A 23,545-nucleotide genomic window follows, 5' to 3' on the forward strand; every position below is an offset into this window, starting at 1 on the left:
TGGAAATAATGGTTCCTCCTTCTTGACTAGTACTAAACATCAAAACGACTTGTCTGAAACGGGAATAAGTCAGAGTGATTTTCAGGCAACGACTCCCCCCTTTCACTTGCTTTTAATGCTTTCAGGTTCCAGAAATTACTTGGACATATCATCCAAAGGTGACATTTAGGCAGGCGTCCCACCGCGGAAGGGGAAGAAGGATGCTACCTCGCAGGTCTAGAGCAGGAAAGGATGTTTATATACAAAAACACGGACATTTTTTATAATTCGGCCTCCCTGCCTCTCCAGGGAAAAAAATATCGATAGATAGACAAACATATATATATTATTTTAATTTTATTTTATTTTCATGATGGGAACAATTTAAATCGATACCTTAGTAAAGGTAAACATGGTTTATCAACCAGGCAATTATTTTTTTTTTCTAATAAAAATGTGTAGTAAACATTGCCGGGCTTGGTAGTGTTTTTCTTAGCTGATCCTCAGATACAATCAAGCCATTTTCGGACACATTCCCATGTATGTAGCAGTGGTGATCTGGAGGAAGCTGTCGACGCCTGTTCAGTTAATTTAGGTTTTCTTTGTCTAATTACTGTGGAGCTTAGGGAAAAGGAGCCGGGCTCAGGGCAGTAAACTGACACTTGGGCTCTGTGTGTGGTATCCAGGCAGAGTTTGATGGAAAAAGCCTGCTTCCACTCAACTGCAGGTCACTGTCTGGGACCAGCCCCACCCCCTCCCTGCCCGTACCCACCAGCGAGTTCTCAGCACGGAGCTGCGCTGAAGACAAACGGACACACAGACACAGACACACAGAGCTCTGCACTGACACTGCGTTCTGTCCTGCCCGCGTCCTTTCCACCCCCGTGCCTTTGGTCCAGCATCCCTGTGTGCTTTGCCTGCCGCCCTCCTCCTTCCGTCTCCAGTTCGATCCTCCATAGCCTGGGAGCAGGCCTGTGCCTCTGCCGGCCCCTCTCCTCCCTGCCCCCTCCGGCGCCCCGTTTCCTTCGGCAAATGGCTTCGGGCAGCACCCGCTTCACCGGCGGGATATCCCCGGGGGGCGGAGGAGGGGCGCATTCCCGGTCCTCGGACTCGAGTCCTAGAAAATTAATTGTGGTTTATAAAGGGGTGGTGGGTGGCAAAAGGTAGCGTGGGATATTAAAGACTGAAGGTTTAGCAGGCTTGAGGAGCAGCAGATACTGCTGCCTGGGGGGGCTTTGCAGGGTGGGCGACCCCCTCACACTCTCCCGCTCCTGGACGAGGCGGTATCAGTGCCTATATGCCCCTGGGCTCAAGTGGCCGGCAGCCGCTCCCCTCGCCTCGGGGCCATGGGGGGCAGAGCGATGCCTGCGGGGCCAGGGGAGCCCGGAGGAGGAGGTGAACGGTGTCGCTGGGTCTTACGGAGCCGGCAGCGAGAGCCAGCCGAGGATGGTGTCGCAGCAGCGCAGCAGCAGCAGCAGCAGCAGCGGCAGCGCCTCCCGCTCAGATGACGGGTGGACAGAGGCCAGCTGGAAAAGGGGTGGTCTCTCTCTCCCTCCCCTTCCCTCTTCCCTTCTCCCTCTCTATCTCTACTGATTTCTCGGCCGGATTCCGGGGGGTCTGCGGGGAAAAAAAAAAACCAACAAAAAAACCAAACAAAAAACCCAGGAAAGATTGAAGGAACTGATAGGCGCCATGCTGTGCCTTTTACGCAAGAAAAAAAAAGTATATATGAAAGAATAACAGCGCGGAAGAGATTGCAGGAGGGTGGGGGGCTCTTGCCCTTCCTCCCCATGCCGGATTAGGCAGCGGGATGGTCCCCAGGTGGGGGGCAGAAGAGGAAGCGGAGCGGCGCTGAGCGGAGCCTCGGCGGGCGGTGCGGCGCAGGGAGGGCGGGGGCCGGGCTGGGGCCGGTCCATCTCGCCAGTGCCTGGCTCTGGAGGAAAGCAGAGGAGCCATTGCGCAAGGGACCTCGGGGAGAGATGCGCAGGGCACTGCCACCACCCGGCCGCCGCCCGCCGCGCTGAGGAGGTGCCCGGAGGACAGCAGATCCCACCACCCCCCCTCTCTCCCCCTCAGGGGCACCCCCCGCCCCGGTTCCCACCCCGCCCGGCTCCCCCCCCTTCCCTCCCAGCCTCACCCCACCCTGCCCCATTCCCCTCCCTCCGCCAGATGACCACCGAGAGCGGCCAGCAGCGGCTGGAGCCCCCCGTCCCTCTCCGCTCCTGCAGCCCGGCTCCCGGAGCTCTCCAGATGAGCCGGCCGCCCTCCTCCGCCCTGGAGACCTCCACCTCCTCTTCCTCCACCTCCACCTCATCCTCCACCTCCTCGGCGGCGGCGGCGTCCTCCAAGAGCAAGAAGGCCAGCTCGGGGCTGCGGCGGCCGGAGAAGCCCCCCTACTCCTACATCGCTCTCATCGTCATGGCCATCCAGAGCTCTCCCTCCAAGCGCCTGACCCTCAGCGAGATTTACCAGTTCCTGCAGGCCCGCTTCCCCTTCTTCCGCGGCTCCTACCAGGGTTGGAAGAACTCCGTGCGCCACAACCTCTCCCTCAACGAGTGCTTCATCAAGCTGCCCAAAGGCCTGGGCCGCCCGGGCAAGGGCCACTACTGGACCATCGACCCGGCCAGCGAGTTCATGTTTGAGGAGGGCTCCTTCCGACGGCGGCCCCGCGGCTTCAGGAGGAAATGCCAGGCGCTGAAGCCCATGTACCGCATGATGAACGGGCTGGGCTTCGGAGCCTCCATCCTCCCGCAGGGCTTCGACTTCCAGACGCCTCCCGCCTCCCTCGCCTGCCACTCCAATGGCTACAACCTCGACATGATGCCCAACGCCATGGCCAGCGGCTACGAGGGACTCAGCGGCGGCCACCACGTCCCGCACATGTCGCCCAACCCCGGCTCGACCTACATGGCCAGCTGCCCGGTGACTGCCAACGGGGACTACGGCCCCGACAGCAGCAGCAGCCCCGTGCCCTCCTCGCCGGCCATGGCGAGCGCCATCGAGTGCCACTCGCCTTACACGAGCCCTTCGGCTCACTGGACAGCCTCGGGGGCCTCGTCCTACATAAAGCAGCAGGGCCTCCCCGCCGCCAACGCCGCCTCCTCCGGCATCCACTCCAGTGTGCCTTCCTACTCTTTGGAGCAGGGATACCTGCACCAGAGCCCTCGCGACGACCTCTCAGGTAAGGACCTGGCGGGGAGAGGAGGGTGGAGGGTGACGGGGGCGGCGGGGAGCGCGGCGCCGGCGGGGCTTTCTCCGGCGACGAGGGTTTCGAGCGGGGAAACCCCGACCTCAAAGGCGTCAGAAAAAGAGGGGCATTGTCTGCAAGAGGGAGGAAAATAAGCGTGGGTTGGAGCTTTCTGTTTCGGGACAAGAGGGGGGCTGTCTGTGAGGGATGTGGGTACGGTTACGAGCATCCCTCCTTCCTGCCCAGCACCAAGAAGGAGCTCTCCGAGGAAAGCTCGGTTCCGTCTCGGCTCCGGGACTCGCAAGTCTGCCCGGTGCCGGAGATATATGCGCGGCGGGAAGCGGGAGCCCCGGCGCCCCCGGTTGCGGCTTCACTTAGCGGGGATCGCCGCCGGGCATCGCCACCGCCTCGATAAACCGTGTTTCGCGAGTAATCAAAAAAAGGAGTTAAATATTATGCCTTAAGCCCTGCGTAGTGAAAATAATAATTAAAAAAATAAATAAAAAATTAAAAACCAACCCAAACAATAAAAAACCCCAAACAATAACAAAAAAACCCAAACACCGCTCATCTTGAAAAATGCGAGAGTCTAAAGCCAGTGTATTTCTGCAATCGGAGAGAAAGAGTTTTCTGGTCTCTGTCTCCCACCCCCTGCCCGTGATTACAGACAATGTCTGCTCAGAAAAATCCGAGAGCAAAAATGGGTAAAAGATGTTGGGCTCTTACGGGGAAATTTTCCAAATAGCCCTTTTAAACGTAGGTCCCGGAGGTTAAGCAAACAAAGACAGTCTGGGCTGGACCACACCGAAGAGGATTTTAGCCTGACTTAACCCCTATGAGAGCGGGGTCTTGTTCAATTTTATGGGAATTTCAACAAGTAACAAATACAGGCGACCCTCAGCTCTGGGTCCCCTCCCGCCCCCTCCTTGGTCGCCTGTCAATCACTCTCCTGTCTTTCTGCTAGCCCCGCAGCCTGCCCCTGCCTCCTCAAAGCCTACTGCCGCCCTAGGGAGGATGAACTGGAACCCAGCTTTGCTATCACCGCTGAAGGGACCTGCGGTGTCGGGGGACAGCAAATGGTTGCAATTTTTTTTCGCTTAAAAAAACAAAATCAAAACCAAATACAAACCCCAAACCAAAACCCCAGCCCCTAAATAGTTCCGGTGTGGCTCCTGAAGAGAGGAGGCTGCAGAGCGGGTCGCCGTCTTACCGACGCTTTGGTGCAGAGGGATGGAAGAACGCGGTGTATCCCCAGATGGGCTCCTCTGCACCCACGGGACTCTGCTCCTGAGCTCTAAACCCCCTTTTCGGAGATTCAGGTCGTCATCTCACGTGGTTTTGAGGACCAGAGCGAGAGGCTGGAGGGTTCACAGGGGCATTCCTCACCAAAATACATACCTTTACCTTTAGGAAATTCTGCTTTGCTTTGTTGTTGTTACCCGCCTTATTTTTTTATTATTATTATTTGTTTTCTTTTCCTTCATTTGGGATTTTTTTTCTTTGTTTATTTAATTCCTTGAGATCCCGCGGGCCACCACAATAGTGGGAATGGCCCCAGAAAAGGGACTGGGAAGCAGCTGCCCCCTCCTCCCGCCAGACACCCGAGGTAGGAAAGGCGATTCTTGAAAGAATTTTTCATTCCGCAGCAGCCCAAGAACAACTCTTTAAAACAAAAAATGGAGGCAGAGACAGTGAAGGTTCTGGTCCTGAAGCCTCAAACTACGGTTTGCGAGGCTGGGAAGTTTTAAATCCGAATTGATTCTTTTCAAGGACGGATATATATACCTATCAGACAGACCAATGGACACTTTCTTAATGACAACGATGAGCGTCGGTTACCAGTAGCTCAGATTGAATCTTCCCACTTGGCAAAATGGCATTTCTCCGCTTGTTTTTTACAACTTCAGTATCTGGGCCCATGAATTTAGTGGAAGCCATCTCCATCCCTTGATTTACTAAAAAAGAAAAAAAACCCTCACTTTTTCTTTTTTTTCTTTTTTTTTTTTTTTTTTTTTTTGTGGCTCTGATCCTTATTCATGTGTACTACTCAAAAACTTTGAAACTTTGTGGCGCAAACGTTTTAGTAGAATGAAAGGAGATGGGGAAAAACGGATCCATCTCCTTTAGTCACAATTATTACCAGCAATAACTTTTCTCTTCCTCACCCCACAGAGGCAGTAGCAAGTGAATTTCTCCTTTCCCTTTCTTTTAGTTAAATGCAAAGCAAATTCGGTGGCAACCGCTGTTGATGGATCAATAATCCTCTACTCAAAACAGCGACAGAGAGGACTTAAAACCTTGAATTTGCATCAGACTTAAGAATGAGAGAGGAAAAAATTGGAAACAGGAGGCTCAGTTCTGCTAAAAGGATTTTGAAGCTGGGGGGCGGGAGGGGAGCCGGATTTTTTTCACACACTATTAAATCCTGCTAAATGATTGAATCAGGATTGTAATAAAGTGCCCTGGTTTATGGTGAGCATACCAGCAGGGTTATTAGAAAGCCGAGGAAATCCAGCGAAATAATCACTTTTACAAAGTGAGCTCTGCGGGGTGAAGGAGGGGACAGTGCCGGAGGAGACGGGCTGTGCGCGCTACAACCGGAGGGGTCGGCTCCGCCACCCTGGGGAAAACCGGGGACATCTCCTTTGTTTTGTTGTGTTTTAGTTTTTAATTTTAGGTTTTGTTGTTATTTTTTTTCTTTTTCCCCCTCACTCTCCTACTCGTTTTTGTGTGTGAGTGTGTTTTGCGTGGCTTTTTTTTTTTTTTTTTTTTGCTTTTTGCTTTTTTTTTTTTTTTTTTTTTTTTCCCTACCTCGACCCTCGGTCATATTTGACAGGATCCCGCTAGCCGAGTTTGACATCCACACGCCAAATCAAAATCCATCCCTGGCTCTGCCCTGCAGGCCTTGCTCAGGCAGTGCTCCCCTCCCTGCCTGATTCAGTAGGAACCCTGCCAGACTGAAGATCCCAGCACGGCCCTACAGCACGGGCCAGGGAGTTGAGGGGGTGTGTAGGGTGGGGGTGGATCGCCCACGTGACCCTTGGATTTTGTCCCCCCGAAAGATTCCTTTAGGGCTATGCAAAATGAAAATGGGAATTTGCAAGGTCATTTACCTTGCTCTGACGCGCGAGTACTTTGCTTGTTGCTGATGAACTGTGGTAGGGTGTCCTCGTTTTGTATCTTACGTTTATGAAAGTACACACACCTACAGGCGTGCACGTTCCTCTACACACAAGCACATAAATACACTATAAACGCACAAACGGATCGCAGTTGGAATTCAACCTGCAGCCGTACAAGTCAAAAGCAAAAACCTCCCAGGGACGGAATGAGGAGAGGGAAGAGGGAGCAAACATGAGAATCAGGTTCTAATAGCTGTGGCGTAACCAGAAAAACACACAGATCGCATCCTCTCCTAGCACTCACGCACTCCCTCATCCACCCCACACGCAGAGGATGACTTAAACCTCCCCGCTGATAAATACGCAGTCAGAAGGGCTGACAGACAGCAGTGCCTGTGTGCCCTCACGGGGGGGATGCTCTGAAATGTGCGTGCGACATAAGCACTCACCTCCGCCCTCCTTCCTCTCCTCAGCTGCTGTGCCATAGAGTTGTGGTTGTAGTTTATAACCTCCCGGTAGGCCGGGCACGGGGGATTGTACTAGCACGAGTGCAGCCCCAAGCCCACTCGCGAGCGATGGGGAACTGAGGGGGATCCACGTCCTGGATCAGGGAGATGACACCCGCCGCTCTTTCTGCCCTGCAAGCTGGGAAGCCCCCAGTCCTCTGCCAGGAAAGACAAAGGAGAGCTCCCAAACCTTGCAGGAGGCAACCCAGACCGGGGCAAACGAAGCAAAAGTGTCAGCCCTGCCGTATGCAGCCTCCTCCCTGCCAGTAAGGGAGAAGGGTAACTCCGCCTGAGTTACCAGAGGTACTCGAATTCTGAGCAGCTTTTTCTCTCCTTCTCTTGCAGTGGGATTGCCTCGCTACCAGCATCACCCCTCCCCGGTGTGCGACAGGAAAGATTTTGTCCTGAATTTTAATGGCATTTCTTCGTTTCACCCGTCCGCTAGTGGATCTTACTACCACCATCACCACCACCAAAGCGTCTGCCAAGACATCAAACCCTGCGTGATGTGAAGGCAGCGCCCCAACAGAGACAATGAGGTGGCATTGAACAGAGCCAAGGTATAGACGGACCCACGCAGATTAACTATAATGTGCACTCTGATAGCATTGATAGTACACGAGTCACTTAGAGAAATTACCTAACGAAGCAGTGGTTTTGGTCCTCCTCCATCCCTTGAAGGACATGTACAGCCGGTAAAATGCTCCAAAGCTCTTGCTAAAAAAAAAAAAAAAAAAATTAAAAAAAAAAAAAAAAATTTAAAAAAAAGCCTTGTAAGATGTGTGTTAGGTTGGATGAAACTTTGGTGTTCTTACACCGAGTCTGACCACCTTAATTATAAATCACCTTCTTTTTTTGGGAAAGGGAACAATTTGATAACTTCTTATACCAGGAAGTGTCTTTGAATAGGAAAAAATAATTCTCCCAGCTCAGCACCTGCAAGGACTTCCCCTTCTGTTGCTGTGTTAGTGGGAAATTTACTTCTTTTTATTCTCTATCCAGGACATTTTGCATGGACTTCAGCACCGACCAGTCAATATTATTAAAAGTATTGTTTAGCCCTTTCGTGTATAGACTTTAAGAAAAGTTCCATTTTTTCCCAGTATTGCAGCAATACAATGTTTTGTTTTTATTTTTTACAAAATTTGTTTTCTACCACAATATTTTTTTAAAAAACTATTTTAAATAAATCTCGTGTATACTCACACACTATTGCTTTAAATGAAGAATATATTTGCACTTATGTATACTTTTTACAGTTTGCCAAAATATTTTGATGTACAAATTTATTATTTTTTTTCCAATAAAATGTATATAAACGACTATATGCTGGACAGGCATTTATTTTCTCTGGGTTCTTTCTGAGAAAACTCTTCCACCCGGCAGCCGGGATGGTTAAAGCTGCAACCCCAAATCCTCCATCCGCTGAAGGTGAAGGAGTGGAGCGAGCGTGTGACTCGAGGGGACAGTGCCGTGGCCTCTGGGCTGCGACTCCTACCCTCACCCACTTCCTACCCTGATTTCCCCGCTGCTGGATCGGCTTTGAAATAACGGGGGCAGCGCACACAAAAACAGCAGGAGCCGGACTGCCTGCTTCTCTCTCTTTGAGGGCTCTCCAGAGCCCGAAACGCCCTCCCCGATGTTCAGGGATGTGTCCCGTTGTCTTCATGTCCCTGTGTCCCCATCCCGCCTGTTCACGCAGCCCCATCGGAGATCTGCTGTGGCCCGACGGGACTTTGTCACATGTGGGAACAGCAACCCCCCTGTAACTTGGGGTTGCACCCAGGATGACGAGAGGGGTCGGCTCTAAAACGGTGGCTTGATCACTGCTTTGGAGGGAGGCACCGAGAATGGCGTGGCCACTAAACTGGGTGGGAGGGCATAAGAAGAGAGAAGAAAAAGGGAAACGAGACAAAACAAAACAAGAAAAGGGCCCTGAAGCGCCCCGAGCAAACCAAACGCTGTCCCCGAGGTGCCGCCGTGCCCTGCGGAAGGTTGATTGCCGCTTGCCCTCCTACTCCTCAGGTTCTCCCGGGCACACCGACCCTCCCGGCCCCGCGGCCTCCATGGTCGGGGGATGCCCGCCGAGCCCACCCGCCCTCGGACCGGGGCCACGGCCCGAAGCGAGCCCTACGCGGCCTGTCCGGAGGGCGCAGATCGCCGCCGCCCCACCGCACAGCCCGCCCCGTCCTGCTCCACAGAGGGGAGAGAGGCTCCCCCGTACCCCAAGAAGCCCCGCAAACCGAGGCAGCCCCGCCACGCACCGCCCCGGCTCAGCGCCCAAATGCTGAAAAGCGTGAGAGTTTCAGCAAAATGGTGTACGTTTATGTGTGTGTATCTATACATGTATAGATACACACATGCATGCATACACATATACATGTAAAATTATATCTACGTAATTACATCTAGAGATAAAACTCTTCATCTTTTAAAATACATATTTATGCTCCAGCATGCCCTTTTCTTCCCCGAGCTTCTCAGGGCCTGTGATAAATTATAAAGTCAGTTTCAGAGTTTGCTCCGACCACAGTGCTGTGTTTACATTCTTTCAGAGGCAAGCCTGCATGGTCGTAATTTATATCCTAAACACTTGAACGTAACTTGTTTATACAGGAATGACAGGACCTCAAAGAGAAAAAAACTGCCCGTGCCCGGACCGCCGGCGGGGCGCGGACCGACACTGCCCTCCAGCGGCATCGGCCGGGCAGCGGCAGACCCCAAACCATCTCCGCAGCTTCACCGGCTTTGAGCATGACGGGTTTTTTTTTGGTTTTTTTTTCCCCACCACTTTTTGACTACCATTCTATCCCAGAAAACCTAATACGCTTATGAAAGGGAAAAGATTTGCTAGGGCATTCCAGTTTTGGGTTTCTCTCTTCTTCTGTAGTGGTTTCAGACTATACTCCTTTAACAGACCAAAGTTCCCTTTTCTCTCTTGAAGCTTCCTAAAACAAAGGGCATTTCATAAGCAGCACTCTTTAGATATCAGTCTGTTTCTGAAAGCTGTCAGTAAAATGAACCCAGCCTTTTTCTTCTGAATGTAAGGTGACCAGCAAATGATGGGGAGGAAAAAGGCCTGATTTTTTGAGTTAATTTGATCTGATTTTGTTTTGATATTGGATTTTATTAAAGTACCTTCTACCCTAGGAATTCCACTCTTGTTTAGTCTAAAGAACTCCAATGGCCACAGAGCCAGTGAGAGTCAAGACTGAGTGCTATGCCACTGAGAAGACAAGTGTTTATGTCTTAAACACACATTTTAAAAATATTTGCATCTTTTTATATTCATTAACAGCCACTGAGCACGCCCAAATACTTCACATTTTGGAAAAATAAATTATTTGTTAGAGATCCAGAACAATGAGACTTCTAGTTGTAGTAGCAGTGATACCATACCCACTTCTGAGGATCCTGAAGGCTTTCAGCATCAGAGAAAGTTGAAATCCTTAGTGTTAAACCCAGAAATTTAGATATGCCTATTTGGTTTGAACACTGTGAAAGAGCTTGGGAGGGCACAGGTGTATTTGAGAGTGTATTTGCTAGTCACCCTGTAGGGAAAACTGTAATTATTTCGTTAAAATGAGCATCATTTGGTATAAGAAGGTCTGTGTTACTGCAGCTTTCTTAGCGCTCTTTTCTGCAACTTTTTTAGCCCATTCTCTTCCTCTTTATACTTTATTTTTTCATTCCTTGACTGCAGACATGGCTTTGACTGCTTTGTCCTCTGTGTGTATTGCAAGATGCCTAAAGCAACACCCTATTTTTCTTTAGCAGAGCACTAGCCCAAGTAGTACTCAACAACAATCGCCCATCTCCACTGAGTCTGAAAATTACTCATCACTAACTCTCAGCCTCAGGCTTCAGCCTGTACAACTACCCTGTCCTTACAGGTGAGTACAAAGGAAGATGAGAGCAGAGAGCTTCTAGGTACACTTCTCATGTATCCAGATGCCGAGCTAGTGTAGCCAAAAAGCTGCATTATTTTTTTTCCAAGCAGATCATTTGGCCTCGTGCATTAGTAATGCGTCTCCTCAAAACTTTGCCTCCCTAATGACCTCAGACCGCCACAGCTACAAGAAAGCTAGAAGTAAATTACAAATAGTTAGTCATCTAGACTGATGGTGTAGCTCACATTTGGTGAGGCTCTGAGGCAAATGGATTGAATGTAGACTAATCCAAACATTTCCATTATTAGAGCACACTAGGCAGAGTTTCTGCAGGATGGGAAGAAATCACGCTGGAGCACCTCAGACGTTTTGCGTGCGATCCACTATAATCTTATATATATCTTTTTCTCCATTCTCTGGTTTCATCACAGTCTTACTGCCTCAGTGGAGGGATTTTGCTTGTGAGGGTGTTTATGTTATAGAGAAAAAAAATCACTCAACCACTCCAAAGCTGGGCTCATTTGAACAATCAATTTTACATTGGCAAAATTAGCCAAATGCAGAGATAGCTTATGTGAGATGTTGAATTTCTAGCTGGTAGCTGACCAAAGAATTCTTTAAAACAGTCAGTTTATTAATCCTGCTAAATCCCCTTGCCCATTATTCTATTAAGACCAACATCAGATTAATATCTTACTGTGTTTTGGCTCAGCTGGCAAAGTTCTTTCAGCCAACACAATATTTTCAGTTAGTGTGAGAGTTTTAGCCTACTTTGGAGGCAAAGAAAAGTTTTATTTCTTTTCTTTTTTTACTCAATAACAATAAACCTGATTTTATTGAACTAGAAAGATTTACTCATAACATATGCATGAGGTAATATTTAAATAAGCCTGTTCAGTATAATGCTAGGCATGTCACTTTGGTCCTGGGAAAGCAAGGTGCTGCTTTCAATTATAACTTCAATGTACCTGAGCACGTGAGTTCTCCCATTAAAGTCAACAGGATTATGCAGACGCTTAGGGTTAAAAGTGCTTTGCTGAAGAAGGATGATGGGACAAGAAATAAACACTACAGGTTCCTCCTATATGCTGCAGCTGAGCCCTGTATAAGAACTGGGGTAGAATATACCTGACTCATTTACAGAATGAAAATTAATTCAAAACATACTCCAGCTTTGAATAGAGATGTATTTTACAAAACCTGCTGGCATTAATCTGCATGAAATACTGCCTCAGCTAATAAGAACACCCGGGCTTTATTTATATATTGAGCCATTTGATAGATATAAATGAAGAAAGAGGTAAATAGAAGCCAACATATTTTTGAATAAAAGCCCAGAGGTTCTCTCAGAGTTCAATGATCTTTGTGTCTAGATTATAAAGAATTCAGAGAAGCTTCATGTGACTTGCCAACTACTGAATAGAGCTCCAAAACATCTGTAATATTAAACAACTTCAAGCCTCCTTTTTGTGCTTGTTTTCGTCCAGCACTGATTTATAGAAATCTATCGGCTTCTACATTGGTCATTTCTAAAAAGAAATATGCTGGGAGGAGGAGGTTTTAAAATTTGTTGGGACACCACTACCAAACTGCAGCTGGAATCAGAGGTATTTTAACAGTGGATTTAGATTTATTTAGGAGATTACAAAGAAAAGTTAAGTGCAGTACATTGGTTATTTTAACCATTGCAAAATTAATTTCCAGCACTTTGCAGGGAACCATTGGACTCACAGGTAATATAATGTTTTCAGGGTAATTCAAAGAGACAGAGATGCTTTTGAGGAACTGATAAAGGACAGATGTCTTGGACTAGATCCCCACTGGTAACATTTTCCTTACAGTAGAGTTGCAGCCCATTAATTCTTACTGTCCAAATATAGGTAGCATTAGTTTAAATTAGAAGTTTTATAACTGATTTAGCTGAGCTACTGAAATCCTTTATGTCCACAATCTTATCTCATTTTTAGAGATCCTCTTTGGATTGGTTTATACCTGTCGTGATTAGCGTATACCAAACACATTTTACTTGATGAAAACTCTCTCCTTTTCATTTTGTATCAGCTCAAACTAGTTTAAATTTACTCTCTGAGCCTGGCTCTCATGCACAGCAGTTTTCTGATATGATGAAAGGTGTGATTTAGTTCAAACTGCATAACTGTTCCTTATGGACACTTTATCACTGTAATCCCTCGTTTATACACGTACAGCTGCAAGCTACATGAGCTGCACAGCTATGACCAACCTTCAAGTGGTATCAGCTCCCCAGAGCTGAAACTAAACAGGTCAGTGCCTGTGACTAGGCAATCCTTTAGTTAAAAGGCTGCAGCTTTTCCTTGTGTGATAGCTCTATGTTAGAAACTGGATCTAAAACATGATTAAACTGGAAGGTCCTGGACAATTTTACTTGTTTAATCAAGGTTTAAAAACCAGGCCTTATATTCCCATTTGTTTTTCATCTGGGGGTTTCTCTGCCAGAGATTTGTTGACCAGTGGTGGCTTGCAGAGTATTTGCTGGTGGCTTAGAGACAGCTATTTTGTTACAGGACAGTGCCTCTCATCCTTTGTGGTGGAGAGAATACAAACAGATGGGAGAGGGAAGATGCAGGGAAGATTGAAGTCAGCAGTATGATTCATTCTTTAAAAAAAGGAATAAAATGCTTTTAACATTAAAACTGCCAAAACAAAGAAATGTTTCCAGCCCCTGCCACATCTCCTTTGACACATGGTCTCTCAGTGCAAGTAAAGCTAGATGTTTGCCTGTCCATTCATGAAGGGAGAACAGAGTTGCTCACTGGAGAGGAAAAGAAATAGTTGCAAAGCTGTGGAGAAAGTGTACTTTGATCCTAGGTGACTTTACAGGCAAAGCAGTAATACAGAGGGTGTAGATATTGGGGAGCAATGTAAATATTATCAAGTCAAGGTAATCACCAATGAAATAGGTGCAAGAACAGGGGTAACTTCTGCAGCCACCATGGGAAGCTCCACTAAGTAACTATTAAGACTTAAAAGTGGACATCAAGTTCTGCTCCTGATATCATGCATTAAATCCTGTTTTCACACATGAGAAAGAAGTTCCCCTCACTGCTGTGCAATCCTTTTCCCCTTCTGAGGCAGAAATACTGATTTCATAAGCACTTCTATGTTTTGGGAGGTCTGGGAACTGTGGCACCTGAATACATTAATATGTACTGGCTTGTATCAGGAATAGTGTGGCCAGCAGGACTAGGGATGTAATTCTCCCCCTATACTCAGCACTCACATTGAGTACTGTGCACAATTCTGGGCACCCTCAATTCAAGAATATTGAGTGCTGGAGAGGGTTCCAGAGGAGAGCAATGAGGCTGCTAGGGACTAGGGGGAAACTCCTGTAGGGAGAGGCAAAGGGAGCTGGAATTGTTCATCCTGGACAAGAGTAGACTCAGGGGGGACCTTATGACTCTCTACAACTACTTGAAGAGAAGCTGTAGTCAGGTGGGGGTCAGGCTCTTCTCCCAGGCAGTGAGTGACAGGGCAAGAGGGCATGGCCTGAAGCTGCAGCAGGGAAGGCTTAGGTTGGATGTCAGGAAGCACTTCCTCAGAGACAGTGATCAGACATTGAAATGGACTGCCCAGGGAAGTGGTGGAGTCATCATCCCTGGAGGTGTTGAAGGAAAGCCTGGATGTAGCACTTAGTGCCATGGTTAAGCTGATGTAATAGTGTTAGGTCATAGGTGGGACTTGATGATCACAGAGGTCTTTTCCAGCCTCAATAATTCTGTGATTCTGTGTGATTTGTAATATAATGGTTTTTCTTAGTCCAAGGCAACAGGAAGAAATGGACAGGAAAAAAGCAACAGCTCAAGATAAGCAGACTCCAATAAACAACAGGCGCTTGTCCCAGGACAGCAGAGGAACATGGAGTAGGAGGAATCTGGTTTGACTCACCAATGAAAGGGTCCAAAGTAGTATGAGCAAGAAGAATCAAGGCCCAGGACTCAGCCAAATGACTCAGCAAGGTCAGGGGTACTGTGAAGGAAGCAGTAGGAGCTGTTTAGGGGAACCTATCTGAGACATAGGCATGTGTGAGGCAGCCCAGATTTTCTCAAGCTCCTGGCACTGGAGCTCCGGGTAATGTGGAGAGATGGGCAGAGTTTTTCAAATATCTTTTCCTTCTAAAAGCATTGTTTCTTGTAGGAAAATCAACCATTTTGACTGAAGACTAATTTATCTCTGGGTGCTTGCAAGTGCAGGCTTCCCAAAAGCTGCAGCAGTGCTGCCTGATGTCAGTGTGTTTGTGATGGCAACAGTGAATATTGAGGAAGGTGATGACAGCAGCAAGACCCTAATCTGCCAACAGAGTGCAGAGTGGTATCTCCCCAGTATACTTTAGCCCTAGACCTCAGATATTTTCAGCCTTCTTTTGCTGTCCTCTCTCACCTTTCCATGCCTGTTGATTACCCCAGACTGTTTCTCTCTCTGCCAAGGGAGTTTTCTTCCAACCTCAGGACACCGGCCTTGCTCCCATAATACATCACAGACCCATGAGGGCAAGGAATGGCCATAAACAATTCATTTATTGCTGTTTCTGTTCTAATATAACAGAAGATACGCAGATCTCCACAAATCTTTGACATTTCCTCTGTATTTTCCCACCAATTTCTTCCTTATTGTTACAGGCTGACTGCTCACACTGCAGCCCTGTTATATTACCAGGTCCCTCAGCAAAAGAAAATATATCCACATGCACTTCTTTCCCATATCCAAAGAGAACTATGATTCCTTAACTTTTTCTTTAACTGTAACCAGATGATTCTCTCCTCTTAAATTCCTGCTCCATAGAAGAAACACTGGAAGTCTCCAACTCATTTTCTAAAGGAAGAGGTTAAAAGAGAAGATAGCCAAAATAAATGAGGGCAAACTCAAAGTAACTCAGCAAATCAGGTCCACAAGAGGCATAAGGGAAGAGGAAAAGAAGAACAAACCTGGTATTTAGCCCTGCAGGGGTGGGCAAGGTCTTCTATGAGTCAGTATTGCATTTGATTAGCTCCTTGGTGGTTCCATTCTTCAGCCTTAGAGAGAAAAGTGATCAAAAGGCCATGCTTTCATTGCGTATAAAAGGATCTGAAGAAAGCAGCAGACATTTGTCCATCCCAGGAGTTTTCTATCTTCCTTTTCATCCACCACTGCCCATCACCTGGGGGCTGGCTGCCTCCCTGGGGATGGCTCTAAGAGAACAGAAAGGCATAAGGTGTCTGAGCAGTTCCCACCTGCCCATAGTTGGTTCTGGATCTAAGCACCACAGGGAACCACAGTCCAAACCAGAAAAAACAGTGTTCATATGAAACAGACCATCCCACTTAGGGCCATCTCAGGACATATTTATTAATCAGGAGCATGCACCACAGCAAATCAGGGCTCCCCTTTGATACAGAAAAGCCTTTGGTTGTTGGCTACTAATGGCTAAAAATGAGGCAAATCCATAGTCCAGACAGGCTTTAGATATGCCAAGAAAGATTGTGCTGGCAAACACACTATTCTGCCAGTTCATTTCCTGTATGCTGTTTGAAACAGCCAGAGCCCTTTCTCACTATTTAGTCCTCTGTATGCAGAGTAAAATAAAAGCAGAAGAAGAAATGCACAGCTAATAAAAGTCCTAAGCTTAGCACTTCACTTGAGCACAGAGAGAGCAGACAGAGGACACCCCAGAACTGAGAAAGCCCCCACTTATAGCATAAGTTCTGAATAGCTTGATCTGTGGAGATAATAATAAATTCCTCTCTTGTCTGTACAGCTGTCATTCACAAGGTCAGTTCCTGCCACCAGGAGGACCTGACACAGGTCTTTCATACCCTTACAGATACAGGCAGTAGGCAGAAGCCTAGAAAAACTCATCTGCCCCATAAAGTGCATATGTATTCGTATTCTTTCAGGTGGACTCATGTCATTAAGGGAGTGTAGCAAGCTCATCATCAGTCCAGACTCAAAGGTCCAGGACCCTGCGTTTGCAAGGGAGACAGAAAATTTGGGGACTTAATAAAAAGAGGTAAGGGGTCTAGCAACCCCCTGCTTGCTTGTGGTGAAGTGTCTCTGAAGGATGTGATCTACATCTTGACCATCATTCATTGTTTTAGGAAGAGCAGTAATTGCACCTTATTTTGCTAGGATATCTATTTTTCAAGATACCCACTTGGCAGTCTAAGAACAGCATACCAAACTAAACATTAATTTCTTTTCCAAGCCTGTAGGTGAATGCTGCACTCATTTAAGATATTCTTTCAACTTATTCAGCCCATTTCACCAGCACCAGGTGCTTTGGATGCTGCAAGAAATTTTGCAGCAGGCAGGTATGAGATAACCTGCATCCTCACCCACTACTCTGAGGGTTAAGATTGAACTCAGCTTTCAGCTTAACTCTTGGCCTCTCTGTGAACCTGTGCTGGGGATACCAGAGGCCGTTTAAGTGGTATTTAAAAAACTGGTTTATTTCTGTCCATTTTGCCTGTGTTTCTTTTAACTATAATGCCAAGACAGAAAAACCTAATTAATCTTAACAAGGTTTTAATTAATTTTTAAGTGGTTTTACCACATCTACTCTTTTTTTCCTTCCTGAAGCAGCTAACCACCATCTTCAGACATTCTGGCCCCTGCCATCTTTTTGTGACTTTGCACGTTCTTCACCTTACAAGAAGTAAAACCCAGTTAGGGTAGTAGACTGTAGCATAGACATCAAAACTAGTTGTCAAAACTCCTTCCACAGAAAAAGTAGTCAAAATAGGCATCAGAGGAAAAGCTATCTGACCTCTTGGAGATTCTGCTTTAGAAGAGCATGAATCTTAACCTCAGCGTGCAGATTTCTCTCCATTGTCTGTAAAAGTGTTCAGGTGATGGGCTCAGGTGAAGGTGACTACTCTGTAGCTAGATGAGATGAATCAAGGCCATGATGCCAGGTTCTGAAAAACAAATACCAGATAAGGCTGCACTGCTGACTTCTACCATGATGCTATTGTTGTCCCCATTGCTTTCAGTATTCAGATCACAGCTGCACAGCAAACAGAAGCTTCTATTAAGCTGCCTTCAATATGACCCAAGTCTTTTTCCAGATTTAATTTCAAATGCTCCCAATACACAAGAATATTTCACCTCCCCCTCCAGCACACCCTATTTTGCATGTGCCACCAATTTAGCTCTATTTCCCATCATATTGGTTCTTTGCCTGCTTTGGCCAAGACACACTGACATGTTTCCCTCAGTGAAGTAAACTGAAGGTTTTAACTAACATAACTTTGTTGGTATTTAGACATTCCACTTCCTTATTCCCATTCCCCTTTACAGGCTGCCAATATAGATGTTAAACAATATCAGACCTTGGCATTTCTCTGCCAACCTTTCCTCAGGGTCAAAAAATTGCCATTTATTCTTGTAGTCAGCTTTTGGTTTGTAGCTCCTCCTATGTAATAGCCTTATTTTCTTTAGCAAATGCTTAACAAAGACCTTTTTCAAAGGCCTTTAATAGAAGGATAGTAGGTGCTGGAGTTCAAAGGACTGTTTCCTTTTTTTACAGAAATCAGGTTGGAAATATTTAGATACAAATGGAAGATTAGTGTATTCAAGCCCACAAATAAACTTTTAATCTTAGTTACACTGGTGCAAACATGCAAGAGTTTTGGTAGTTTTCATTGATTGCTCAGGAGAGTTAGCATGACTGAAAGGAAAACCTACAACAGTTTTGAGAAGTTTACAGTCTGATCAAATACTGTATTGTAAATATACTAAGCTGCTGCAGTCAGTAACAATTTTATTTATAAAATCACCTTGTCCAATGCACAAGGAAGACTATATGCTTGCAAACATCAAGATTTTGTTATTAAATGCACCTGCTAATAACAAGATCTAACAGTGATCTGGACAACCTGGTAAGAAAAGGTGAAAATAAGAAAGAAAAAGAGTAAAAATGAAGACCCTAAAGAAAAAAAAAAATTGGTATCAGATCTGCCACAGTTATTTTTTGTACAGGGTAAACCAAAAGAGGCTGGTAAGAGGAAGTATGCAGGAAATTAAATAATGGTTGTTGCAAGATACCCCCAGAAATGACGAGCGATGCCCTGGGGACTGGAAAGCAGCTGCTCCTCCAAGCACTGGCCTGTTTGGCAAGCAAGCTGGTGTGTCACCAGCCCTATCCAGACCCAGAGCTGACAGTCACTCCCATCTAATACTGTTTCTGACTGAAGGACAGAGAGCTGTGTCCTGCCTCTCCCAGCCTGAGCGCCGAGGTGCCAAAACTCCATGGAACTTGCCCAGAATTTGCAAAGGAAGAATGAAGCTTAAGTCATATTCGCACGTGCAGGCTTTCTTTTGTTATTTTAACCCAGTTATCAGAGCAATGAGTTCCTGTTGGTTTTTAAACCCTATTTTGTTTTGAAAAGGCCAAACTGTGTTGCTGGATACATTGTCTGGTTAGAGACCTCCCAAGAGGGGTGACTTTCAGCTGAGATCCAAGCCAAACCAGCCCAGCAAAATGAGTCATGGGGAGACACAGGGATGTGAAGCCAGGGATGCAGTCTGAAAGGGATGCTGTCTGTCTGGAAGGATGGAGAGCACAGGGCAGGGGCACCCATGGAAAGGCATGCAGATGGCAGAAGGCACATTGATCATGAAGGGGTCAGGCTGACACAGGCAGATGGACACAGGCTCTTTTCATAGCTTGGTGCTGTGGCATGTGGATGTGACCACGTTCATCAAAGCTGACAGAGCTTTCCCCTATTTTCCTTTGTGGTTCTACAGCCTGAAGACCCAAAATCACCTGGGTGGCTGGAAAGCATGACATCCACTTGCACTTGTGAATTCACACCTATGGGGTGTGTCACCGATAATGTGTCTGGGTAGCAGGAAAGCCCAGAAAGATGGCTAGAGGAGGGAGGTGGTTTTCAAAAAGGGCTCTACACAAAAAATCACCCAAAAAAACCCAACAACAACAAAAAAACCCAAACAAGCAAAAAAAAAAAAAAAAAACCCAAACAAACAAGCAAAAAAAAAATAAAACTTTTGACCTATAGGATGGGGAAAACACATGCAGAGTCAGGGCTGGGAAACAGGTATGAATTCAGTTGCATAAGAAGTAGATTAAAAAAAAAAAGAGAGAGGTGGTTGGGTTCACACTAATGATGAAAGAAGGTAGAGATAATAAAGAAAATAAAGTGTTAGGCAAAGGGCAGGCTAGGACAGAGGGAGGCCAAAGAGGCTGGAAGAGCTGAATAAAGGGTGATGCTTGGAAGACCTTTCTGAACAAAAGATGGAAGCAAAGATGGCTGATCTGTGGGATGGGAAGTCCTCCCCATTTGGAACACTACAGGAGGGAAGAGCAATCAATCTCTGAAAGCTCAAAATAAGAAAAGAATTGTAGAAATGCATGAAGCGGAAATGCAGTAAGGGATGGGGAAAAAGAGAAATCTCCATGGGAATGAAAGTGATCCTTCATTTATTCTCAACAGGCAATTTGCTGTTTATCCCCTTTTTTTCCTTTTTCTAAAATATTTCTAGGTAGATAAAATAATTTCTGTAAGTATACCAGATCCTTCCTGAAGTTCACACAATTTCTTTGTACAGAGGGAAGATGAGGATCTCACTACATGGCATCTCCTAGCAAAACCATTTTTAGTTATCAGATGAAAATGCATTTAGCTCACACATGGGTAATATCTGCAGATGCCTTCAAAGACAGATTTAGATGTTCTAACTACCTCACTATCCCTGTTTCCCTTTTACCTGTAGTCTGTCTGAAGAGATAAGTCACTGAGAAAGAATATAGATTTGCTGCTTCAGAAAATACATTTTTTTTTTCTTATCAGTGAAGTAAGTACATCCTGTGCACAGAGACTAAAAAAGAATAGAAAAAATAAAAGTTCCCTGGGACCTCCCCTTTGGACTAGATTGCCAGATTATTATAAAAGGCTTAAGTAAATAAATAATATTGCATTGTCAAAAAACTCCTTTCTTGGAAAAGTTTGTGTCCAGGCTCTTTATGTGGTGAATGCAACATTACATCTTCCTGGTCCTTTAAAATGTAGTCTGTTACAATGTCATAAAAATGTGGAGAAAAGATACTTCAGGTTTTTTCCAAATAAGGAAAATATGAAGCATAATTTATTACAGCCATAAATTTTCATGTAAGTGTCAGAAGCCAGTAGATCCTGGATTTCAAGGATGGCAGCTCTCCTAGTAGGAAAGACTCAGTGTTTAGTTTGAGGCTGTAAAACTGCTCATCTGTAGCCTTTGGACAGCCGGTACCCAGAAACTGCCATAAAAAGAGACTTAGATGTGAAAGTTTCCCCATTAGGGTTTAGTGCCACAGCAACAACCATCAACAGCACGAACAGTGGCACAAGCAGGGGTGTTGGAGCAGGGCACTGTGTGTTGTCTCTCAAGGTGAGTCTCAGCATTCATTTAAATACCTTTGCTGTGGGAATTGAGTGCAATTCTTCAGCAAGATAGGCTATTTCTTGGGACAGAAGCTTGTTGCTAAAAACTGAAGGTTGTCTGTCACCTATTACTCCTGAAGCCTTGGGGATCTAGAATATCTCAAGGCACCCAGTTTGGAGAAGAGGGATGCTTTGAACTCAAGGCAGCTGTTGGGAGCAGATGCACTAGAGGAACAGCAGGGTGAAGGCAAGCAGGGTTTGAAGCAAGGAGCCAGTTTCTGCCCTTGTGTGTTTTTCATTCAGTTAGGTCAACATTTTCCATCCTTGCTCCCTTCAACACAGGGGAGCACAGTGCTTATGGCCATGGCCACTTGCGTGCCTTTCTCCTTAGCTCTGCTCTGCCCTTACCTCACACTGTTCCCTGATGTGCCTCAAGCAGCCTTTGCCTCTGCAGCAGGGTTATTCACATGCAAGGCAGGAGGTGATTTATGACATAAAACAACACCAAAGCTTGTCCTCAGTGCTTGTACTCCATTCAGTTGTGACACAAACTGCCCAAAATCCTACCTTGGCTGAGTCATTTACACACGTCTATCAAGGAAGGAAGTGGTATTACAGCATTAAGAGCTGCTCAAGGTTTTGCTAAGGCAAATACTTACTGATGTGTCATAGTTAGAGATGTTGTTTATGTTTAAAAATAAAAACAATTTATTTACAGAATGACCACATGCTCAATGTGAAAAAACAGAGCATGTACCCCATAGGAGGAGAGCTGCTGAACATGGTTGGGGCAAAGAACAAGGATAGTATTCTTGCCCTCCTATTCTCATTTCCCATCTCCTTTGCCTTGGGATTCTTCTCTTTCTCTCTCCACCACACTGTCAGCTAACTGTGGATCCCTTCCCTCATGCCTGCCCTGTTTCCTCTCTTGGCAAGCCCCACACCCAATCCCAACCTTACGCCTTGCCAGCAGTGGTGGGAAGGTGCAGCCCACATCTCTTTCCAGGGGGTGATGCTGGTGATGGCTTTGCCAGCTCAGCTGCCCCAGCTCACTTTTTGTGGCTAACCTGTTTTATAAGTGAGAGGTATCTTTAGAGCCATTGTCTTGGAGACACTGCATCAGCAATCGCTCCAGGGCTGCTCAGCAGGCATGGGAGAATGCAGCCTGACCACACAGTATCATACCATTGACTTTGAATCCAAATTCCTTGCTGATTACTTTTTCTTCCCCAAAGCTGAATGTTTACAGGCAGTAAGTCTGCAATGCTTAGTCACTGTTGTATTTCCTTCCATATACAATGAAAAAGACTGGGAATTTTTCAGCAGGTAACTTTTCATGTTAGTAGGTGCACAAGACCATCAGTGAGAATTGGGCAGAATTTGGTGTAAAGATGCCCAAAAGTGAAACAAAGATCCAGGGAGGATTACAGACAAGAAGAGACACTAAAAGTAGGTAAAGAGCACCCTTCAGAAGGTTCTCCTCAGGCTCAGATGGGGCTCAGATGATGTTTGGCACTCACTGAAGAAGGTTTTGTCTGAACCAGATGATTACTCATGTCAACAGAGCCTTGTTTGTCATCTCATCCTCAGGCACTGCTGGCCCCTCAGGGTCTTACAAGATGAGGATTTGTGCCTCAAATCTTCCTAATAGAAAGCAAATACTGAGGTGCAGCTTTAGGGAAGAACTGGCCCCTAAACTCTTGAGGAATAATCATGTACTTATGAATGGGTTTTATCAGTGTTTGCAGGATTAGCTTTCCTATACATTTAAAAGTTATACACTTAAGCATGATACCTTAGAAAATAAAAGTGCTTTGTTTTAATGATTATTCTAACTCCTGACCATCATATTTTAAAACCATTCTTCTCTGAAAGTGAGGATAGCCTGAGGTAAGACACTAAACTTTTTCGCCTTTCTTTTCCACTTCCTCTTTCTGCTCCTGTCTAGGGTGTCTCTGCCTGCTCCTGCCTTTCTTTTGATTTTTAAAAACACAGATGTAAGCAGATAACAAGGCCACAGGAGGAGAATCCTTCAGGATGTCTTGTTTGGTTTGGAAATATTTAAATGTCTGCTACATTTCCTCTGAGCACAAGGCAGGAGTCTGTGAAAGTGCACTGCTCCTCCTGCTACCCACAGTACTGCTAAGGGTGGGAGAATGTGCGTGCATGTAAGTGTATGTGTGCATAGGGTGGTTTCTAATCTTTTCAGCATGGCTCTTTTTTCCTGGGATAATGGGAAACATTTCTCTAGGTTTCATTTCCCTGGAGGAAAAGATTTTTAACTCTAGTAAATCAGGTGAAGTTTGTCCTTTCTAAATATCCTGCCAGTATCACAGGAACGGGGCAAATTCATAACTTTCTAAACAACAGCGGTTTGAAGAGTGATTTTTTTTGTTGTCGTTTGACTAGGTTTAAATGTTCTTTGCCATTATGGGTGATGGTTGGTTGATTGAGCTCAGGAGATCAT

The 23,545-nt window shown here is 46.1% G+C and overlaps 1 protein-coding gene across 1 annotated transcript; it reads left to right on the top strand.

The window, feature by feature from the left end:
* Nucleotides 1-1,930: 1,930 nt before the first annotated feature.
* Nucleotides 1,931-8,116, top strand: FOXF2 (forkhead box F2). The gene is made up of 2 exons (XM_071736564.1): nucleotides 1,931-3,160; nucleotides 7,140-8,116. The coding sequence occupies exons 1-2, from the start codon at nucleotides 2,149-2,151 to the stop codon at nucleotides 7,304-7,306; spliced, it is 1,179 nt and encodes a 392-aa protein (XP_071592665.1). The 5' UTR covers nucleotides 1,931-2,148; the 3' UTR covers nucleotides 7,307-8,116.
* The last annotated feature ends 15,429 nt before the right edge of the window (nucleotides 8,117-23,545 follow it).

Source organism: Heliangelus exortis, chromosome 2, assembly GCF_036169615.1.
Source record: "Heliangelus exortis chromosome 2, bHelExo1.hap1, whole genome shotgun sequence".
Taxonomy (NCBI): Eukaryota; Metazoa; Chordata; class Aves; order Apodiformes; family Trochilidae; genus Heliangelus; species Heliangelus exortis.